Source organism: Galeopterus variegatus, unplaced genomic scaffold (genome assembly GCF_000696425.1).
Source record: "Galeopterus variegatus unplaced genomic scaffold, G_variegatus-3.0.2 Scaffold6784, whole genome shotgun sequence".
NCBI classification, from domain to species: domain Eukaryota; kingdom Metazoa; phylum Chordata; class Mammalia; order Dermoptera; family Cynocephalidae; genus Galeopterus; species Galeopterus variegatus.
In genome coordinates, this window is record NW_007732895.1 from 92,382 (window position 1) to 101,129 (window position 8,748).

Below are 8,748 nucleotides of genomic sequence, written 5' to 3' on the forward strand. Positions count from 1 at the left end.
GGGGTGGGGTGGGGAAGAAGATATAACAACTATACTTTTATGAAGTTGTTACAACAAGCAAACGGAAAGGACATTCTTGGGGGGGAGGGGAGAGAGGGAGGAGGGAGGGAGGTGTCGGTGACGGGCCATAATAATCATATACAGTGTATATTGACAAAATAAAAAAAAAAAAAAAAAAGAAATTGGTTTGGTCTCAGTTGTGTTAAACTGGAGACATCTTTGAAACATCCAAATATAAATGGACAGGGCCAATGGGATAGGAGGGTCTGGGGCTCCCCTGAGAGGCCTGGTCTGGAGATGTAAGGAAGAATAGAGATGGTAATGGAAGCCGAGGTCTAGAATGAGCCCACCTAGGCAGAGGACGCCATGGAGGTGAGGAAAGGGCCTGGGATGCAGCCTGGGCCAGCATCAGCAATGCAGCAGCTTCACAGAGAGGGCTGAGCCTGGAGAAGAGGGGCCAGAGGTGGGGGGCTCAGAGTGTGTGCTGTGCAGAGGGCTGGGACATCAGCCGGCAGGGAGGAGCAGCGGCCACTGGGTCAGCAGAGTGGGCTGAACAGTGCCCTCCAAAAGCTGTCTGCATCCTAATCCCCAGACCCTGTAAATATGACCTTATATGGAAAAAGATGTGATTATGAAAAATCTTGAGAGGAAGAGTTTATCCTGGGTTATTTGGGTGGGCCCTACATGCAGTCACGTGTCCTTATAAGAGAGAGGACAAGAGAGTTTTGAAAAATACACACATAACAGGAAGCAGCAGCGTCACTACGAAGACAGAGATTGGAGTGACCTGGCCACAAGCCAGGAAATGCCTGGAACCACCAGAAGCTGGAAGACACATGGAATTCCCCCTAGAGCCTTCAGACGGGATGCAGCCTTATCAACATCTTGAGTTTAGACTTCTGGTCCAGAATTGCAAGGGAATACATTCTGTTATTTGAAGCCACCTAGTGTGTGATAACTTGCTACAGCAGCCACAGGACGCTCACACAGTCAGGCCCTGTTAGAGGTCAAGGGTAGGAGAGAGAAACACGTCCCTTGGGCTAAGAACACAGGCACTGGGGACCTTGGGGGGGTGGCTCTCAACCCTGGCTGCTCAAGAGCATGGGGGAAGCTTTGGAAAGTTACTAACGTCTGGGTCCTACCCCAGATCAATTAAATCACAATCCTGGTAGGCTCAGGCCTGGGTATTTTTTTAATTCCCGCCCTCCCCCCACCAAAAAAAAAACATGCAGCCAAGGCTGAAAACCATTTCCCCAGAGGAACCATTTCAGTGGCCTGAGGTGGGGCAAAATCCATGCTGGAAGAAGGTAAGAAATGAGTGGAGGTAAGAAAATGGAGAACGTTTAGACTACTCTTTCAAGAATTTTGCCCCTGAAAGGGAATAAACAGTGTGGGAGGGGCAGGAGGTGAATGTGGATCAAGAGATAATCTTGTCTCTTTTGAAGGTGGGAATGCCTTGGGCACATTTAAACATGTGGGGAGGACTAAAATTGAGAGAGGAGTTGGAGGAGGTGACTGAGAAGGCAGGAGGGGGATTAAGGTAAACCAGTCCTGGCCTTGGACCCTCTGAGAACAGGAAGTTCAGGCAGTGAATCAGAGAGGTGGTCCCTGATGTTGTTTGCCCCAGGGGTGGGGCTGGGTGTGTGCGTGGCTACTTCTGGCAAATGCATTAAAGTGCCAATGCAAGACCCTCCCCCCCAAGGTGTCTCTTCCCTCTGGCACACAACTGGCAATGTTCAGGATAGGAAGGGCCCCATCTGCTGTGGTCCCACTGGAGACCCCTGATGGACAAGTAGTGGGAGCAAGAATGAGGTATACCTCAGTTGTTTTAGGGCCCTCAAATCTGAGGCATGTTTGTTACCGCAGCACACCGCAGCCTCTCCTGCCTGACCACGAGCAAACACGCATTACAAACTGTGATGAGAAACTGAACCAAGCGCTATGAGATAAAACACACATGGGGCGGGGAGGGGAGGCATTTTAGAAAGTGTATCCAGGAAACATCACTTCAAGGAGGAGAAATGGAGGAAAAGTTAGCCAGGGAGAAGAAAGAAGGAAGGAGAGAAGGCAGAGGGAACTTCATGTGTTAAGGGTCAGACTCAGAAAGCAGGCAGGGAGTTGGCTGGAGGGTACAGAATGAGGTTAGTGGCAGGACATGAGGACAGAGAGAAGGGAAAGGGGCAGGGAGATCCCAGAGGCCACAGTGAAGGGTTTCCCACTGAAGTCACTTTTAAACAGCTTTTCCTGGATGCTGTGTAGAGAGCAGGTTAGAGGGAAGCTAGTAAAGAAGACAGAGAGCAAAGCTGTGGGAGAGGGACTCATGGGAAGTACTGTGGCAGCATCAGGCACAGCAGGTGCTCAGTAAGCATGAGCCCAACAGCGTAGCAGGGCACGCAAGGAGGGTCTCAGAGAGTGGGCAGGAGGCAGGGGCACCTATGGGGAAGGGAAAGAGAGCCAGCCTGCCCCCAGGCCCTGCAGATCTCATCCCTTCTCATGTCTGCCTGCGAAGCTGCCCAGACACATCTCAGGAGCAGAGGCAGGGGCCACCTCCACAGGCCGCCCAAGCTCAGGCAGGCCTCCTACTGAACTTCCAGAAAATGGCAACGACCCATGGGGAAGTCTGTCAGCCTATTCCAGATGACAGTGGGGTGCCACCTGGGAGACTGGGGTGGGGACCTGTTCTTCCAGCCCCATTCAGGGAAGAGGAACACCAGTGGCCTCTAACACCTACTATCTGCTAGGCCATCTACGTGCATTATCTAGTTTCACCCTTAAAACCAGTAAGGTAGGGACTTCACTCCCATTTTACAGATGAGGAAACTGAGGCTCGAAGAAGTATCCAAAGACACAGAGTCAGTCGGTGATAGAGCAAGAATTTGAACCCTGGTCTGATTCTTAAACTCCTAACCACTATTATGTACTGCCTCTGTGGGCCTAGCCTCAGACGTGAATAACACAACAATAATAATAACAATAATGATAGCAGCTACCTGCTGTTATCAGACCCTTTATCTCATTTAATCTTACCCCCTAGGCAAGGTTCACATTAGCCCATGTTGTGGATGGGGAAACAGACTTGCCAAACTAGTCAGAGAAGCTCGGTGACCTACCCAGGCTTATAGATAAATGGTGGCAGAGCTATATGGGAACCCAAATCCTTCGGCTTCCAAGTCCTGTCCACAGGCCATACCTCCTCCCTGGTGAAGATTCTCACACCCCCTCCCACTGCACTTGCTCTCTGCAAAGCTGACACAGCTGGCCCAACATCCGCCAGAACAACAGGAAATCCTCCCAGAGCTAATCTGAACAGAAAGCATCCTCAGTAACCAACAAATATTTCCTAAGCCCCTACTATGAGCCAGGCACTGTGGAGGCACTGAGTAAGTCTTTGCTCTCAAGAGATGCCAGACAGACGAGTGAGTCCCAGGGAGGTGTGTTCACTTGACCAAGGTCACAGGGTATGCCGGTGACAGAGCCAGGACGAAGACCCAGGTCTTGGACTCCTGGGCCATATACTCCCAGATCTGACTCATGCTCACAACTGTTGAGAGGAAGGTGAGCGGGGCTGTCTACCTCCAGGGCAGACCCAAATCAGACCACTTCTCCCTAGGGCTCACCAGGCCCCCAAACACATCACTCTGTTTTTTCTTCCCACTGACATTTTTTGTTCATTTATTTAACTTGTCTGTCTCTCCCAATAGTAGTTTCCTGGGAGCAGGGGCCTTGTCTGTGTCTTCATGTTGTACCCTCAGTGCCTAGCACAGCACCTGTCATGGCAAAAAGTGCTCTGTAAGTGCTGAGTGACCGAGTGATCATTTTCACCTCTCCTTGTCAGGTGATAGCATTGCTGGGTCCTCTCCCTGTTGTAAGGAAGGGCCTGGCCTCTCCCCCTCCTTAGGCCTGGCAGAGAACCCAGACAGGGGCCAAGTAGCTGGGGGATTCCTGACCAGCCCCAGAACCTGAGCACAATGGCCAGAACCTGGATGACCCATAGGTGCGCACTGCTAGCCGCACATCCCCACTTCCTAGCCCTGCTCTTGGCAATGAGCCGGATGGTGCCCACCATGACCCACCCGACTTTCAGGGTAAAGTCAGGAGATGGAGCAACCCTGGGCTGACAAACCATTTCAGGCCCACCTCCTCCAGGAAGCCCTCAGCGATTCCTGCTGACTCTGGGACTGACTGAGCTCTCAGTGGCTTCCCGGGAGGTTTTAGGGAAGGCAAGGTGTGGGCACAGCTTAGGACCTCAGCACAGTCATCTCCATTTTATAGGTGTGCAGACTGAGGATCAGAGAGATTAAGGAATTTGCCTTAGGTCACAAGAGACTAGTGAGTGTCCCAGACTAATGAGTACCACAGCTGGGAAGCTGTCTGATTCTAAAGCCAAAAGTCTTAAGTGCTGCCTCACACCCGCTTCATCCTGCATAGCGAGGTGCTGAGAGAATGATGATAAAGTCTGAACAGCATGATTAATAACCATGAGGATGATCACGCAGATCAACAGCAACTATGACTGCTGTGCCTGCTCTGAGCCAGGCCTGTGCTTGGTGTTTGGGAGATGGGTACATGTATAATTCCCATTTCACAGAGGGGAAACTGAGGCACGGTGAAGTTAAGTAACTCATTCAAGCTCCCCCATCTGGAAAGTGGAAGATCAGAACTCGGATCCAGGCAGCCTGGCCCCAGCTAGTGCCCAAGTTAAAATTCCTTGGCCATTCTGCCTCCCTGGTCACCAGACACACATCCCCCCGACACACACACATACACGGCCACGCTGGGGCCTCAGAACACTAAGGGGTGAGGGCGAGCCTGCCCCTAATACCTTGGGCAAATGTAGATTCAAACCTCACTTTGGGCTCCCCTGGCCTGCTCTTCCCCCTGCCAAAGCCAGACCACAGTTCTACCTTCCCCCACCCCAGGGGCACCATAGGGACCTTCTCAGGACACCTGGGAAGGTGGACAAGTCTCTACCAGCTCACAGGGCCACCTCCCACCCAAGCCAAGCCTGCCCTGAGGTTGGCTATGGAATCCAGAGGCTGCCTGGCCTCCCCCACCTCACTGTGTGACCACTTCCCCTCCCTGGTCCTTGCTTCCTGTTTTGTCAAACAAAAGTCTTCAATGAAACCCAATCTCCTTCACCCCCTCCCCACTCCCAACTGCCATGTGAGTCAAAATGGGTAAGGCAGACTCTTCCCAGGAACATTTCTCTTTTAACAGGTGGCTCTGGTAACTGAAAGGCACTGAAAGCCCAAAGAAGTGCAGCTGGTGGGCTTTGTGCCAGGCAGACAAGAAGCTAGAGAGATGCTGCAGATGGGGAGGTTCCCAGAGTCCACCGCAGCCCCCACTGCAGTCCCCAGGAAGGATATGCCCACCAAGGGCCTGCTGGTGCAGCCAGGTGCTCCACAAGAAGCAGTCAGCAAATCGGTTTCCCCGAAGAATGCCATGATGTTGGTTTTATTGTCCCATTTTACAGAGGAGGAAGCTGAGGTTCAGGAGTTGTCTACCCGAGGCCTCATAGCTGCTAAGTGGTGAGGTGGGGATTCAACCCCCATCTTTCTGAAGCTGAAGGCCATACACTGGCCCACCTTGCCACCCTGATTCTAACTACACCCCCACCCCTTTTTTTGCACAAAGTGGAAATGGCAAATTAGCAAAAAAGTTGACAGCATCTACTTCAGTTTCAAGTAAACCTGTGCTAGACTTGTACTTGCTGCTTTCCGGCTGCTTTCCGGGAAGTTCCTTCCCCTCTCTGAGTTTCAGTTTCCTCATACTTAAATGAAGATAATAAAACCTACCTCAGAGGGCAGCTGGGAGCAATAAATGAGTCAAGATACGTTAAACAGTTAGAACAGCACCTGGTACGGAATAAACATTCAAATATGAGAAAGAAAAAGCTCCACCTCCCCTCTGCACCTGGAAGGGACAGTTTAGAAACTGCTGTTACAACCTGGGCCGGTTCACTCACCAGTCCACAACTTCAATGCTCTCAGACTTCCCTTTGCAAGTCCCTTTACCTCTCTAAGCCTGAGTTTCTTCATCTGTAAATGGGGATGAAGACATCTGTCCTGTTAGTCATCCAGAGGATTCTGTGAGATAAATCCCTGGAGGCGCCTGGTACCCACTTCTCAAAGGACAGCCATTGTTATTATTATTACAACAACAGGCACATGATCCAACAGGCACGTGATCTGCATTGCCCTCTAGGACACAGAATGCCTGAGTGCCACGGGATTTTCCAGCCCCGTCTCGTATGGACATAGACACCCCTCTGCTCCCCCCTTTTTTTTACCCCCTTCAGTGCCCAGCAGGTGCTCAGGAAGCGTTTGTTGAAATGACACAATCACACCAGGTAGGCAGCCGCTAGGGCCTTGCTACTCAAAGTGTGTCTGTGGACCAGCAGCACCGGCATCGCCTGGGAGCTTGTTATAAGTGCAGCATCTCAGGCCCCAACCAGACCTCCTGAATCAGAGTCTGAACATTAAAATACAGGAGACCTGAGTGCACATTGAAGTTTGAAAAATACTGCCCTGCTCTGCCTTCTTAAAGCTGGCTGGGTCCAGGGCCTCAGCTTGTGGTAGGTATGAGAAGCTCAGGGACCCAGAAACAGCTCCTGTCCCGGGGAGGCCTATACCTGGGACACTGGCACCTCCATTCCCAAAGGCTTCCGCACAGATAGCTCAAGAAAGATGATTAGGGGCATGGGATTTTGAAGCCAGCCTCTCCTGGGCTCAAACCCCAACTTGGCCACTTGCTAGCTATGTGATCTTGGACCTACTTAACCTCTCTGTGCCTGTTTCTTCATGTATAAAATGGGGATGACATTAGCTACCTTAGAGGGTCATTGCCAGGGTCAAATGAATTAATGTAGGTGACATGCTTATAATGGTGCCTGGCACAGAACAATCAACATCTGATGAGCTTCAACTAGTAATAATGAAAGTTATAATTATCTGTCCTACCCCTGGAAAGGCATGGAACTAGCTCTAGTCACAGTGGTTCTGAGATTCACACTGCTTGCTTCTCCTCCTAGCCCAGGTAAGTTCCCTTCTCAAATAATGAGATTTGTCACATCTCACATATATGGCAGGCGACACCTTACCTTTACTCTCAACCATACAGGCACCCACACCAGCAGGTGGTGCCTCATTCCCCAAAGTGTGGAAACTAAGGCCCAGAAGGGGGAGTTGATCTGCTAACTTGAATCAGATGAAAGAATTGGGTAAGGCCAAAAAAACGGTGATAATAATACTCATATTAGTCCTGCCCTCACAGGACTGTTGTAAAAGTATTGCAAGGATCAAGTTGGTGCATATACCACATTTTATGGAAGTGTAACCTACCTGTGAGTTATCTTCATAACTCCCATTTCACTCACAAGCAAGGGGCTCTGCCTACTGCCTTAAGATTCACATCAGGAAAAGGTGGTTCCCCAGTGAAAAGAAAAAAGGCACTAATGATGGGGCAGGGGGCATCCAGACAAAATGGGAAGGAGGCACAGGTGGGGATCATGAGGGCTTGTCCCCGCACTCCTAACTTCTGACAGGGAGTAGCTGAGGAATTCCCTGTGGTGGGGGTGTCAGTAGCAGGGTCCAGGCTTTAGCCTCCTCAGAGGGGAGGCAGGCAGGCTCTCTCTCTCACACACACACACTCACTCCCTGGATTCTCACCAACACTTCTGTGATGTCTGCCATCATCACACCTATTTCTCAGAGGGGTAAGTTGAGGCTGATTGCAGCTGACTCCTCCCACCCCCACCACCCAGTCTCACATCCTATTGGCTGATTCTCTGCCTGGTGGGCTCCTGGGCCCCTCCCCTGCCTGGACAGAATCTCTGGCTCCAAAGCAGGCCATGTGGGCCTGGACTCTCCCTGACCCCACAGTTCCCAAGACGCCACAGCTGGTGGGCGGAGAGAAAAGGGGGTTATCCTTTGGAGCCAGTGGCTGAGGTCTGGCCCCGAGTGATGCCTGCTAGGACCCAAGACCCAGGGCCCATCTAGCTCCTCTGCCCCCAGCGTGGGGAAGGGATGCCCTGCGCCCCTCCGTCCCCTTTCTGGCATGTCTACAGTTCTTCCCACGGGCGCATCCACAAACTTGGGCTCCTGACGCTCACAAAACGATCACAACATTGGTGTGTGAAGTTGATTCCACTCACTGAGCGCTCTGTCCGCGCAGAACTCTAGGTACCTATGGGGGTCCCATTTTACAGCCGAGGTTCAGAGAGGTCTAGCCCCCTGCCTAGGCTCCCACAGCTGCTCAGCCCCAGCGGTGCTAGGATGCCCATTTGATAGACGGTGAAACTGAGACCCAGTGGGTCAAGTCCGGACTGGAAGCAGAACCCGGCATCCTGCCAGGGACGCCTCCGAGTCCTGCCTCTGCGCTCTGGACCCTCCCTGCCTCATTGTCCCTCATTAAACAGCCTGGAGGAAAGCCAAGGCCTAGGCCGAGGGAAGCAAGAGCCTGCAGGAGCCCCTGTTCGCTCCCGGGGTGTGGACGCCCGTCGCGTTCCCCCTCTAAGTCCCCAGGGACGGACCAGGAGCTGGACCCGGAGCCCCCGCGCGCGCTCACTTTGGGCTTGTCGAAGGCGGGCGTCTGGGTCATGGTGCCCGGGGTGCGTCCGGGAGCTGCCCGCTCAGCCGAAGGTCGCTGGTCTCCGCAGGGCTGGTGGCCGGTCCACTTCCGTGCGGCCCTCAGGGGCAGCGGCGGGCCACCTTCTTCTTAACGAGGGGGCCCCGCCCCCGGGGCCGCCTC

At 52.5% G+C, this 8,748-nt stretch overlaps 1 protein-coding gene across 1 annotated transcript in view; it reads right to left on the minus strand.

Moving 5' to 3' along the window:
* The window catches only part of ADA (adenosine deaminase), a 30,710-nt gene extending 21,984 nt beyond the window's left edge, over positions 1–8,726 (minus strand). The window contains exon 1 of the mRNA XM_008591248.1: positions 8,566–8,726. Within this exon, the coding sequence (XP_008589470.1) occupies positions 8,566–8,598 (33 nt within the window). The 5' untranslated portion in view covers positions 8,599–8,726. The remainder of the gene's footprint in view (positions 1–8,565) is intronic.
* Between the last annotated feature and the right edge of the window lie 22 nt (positions 8,727–8,748).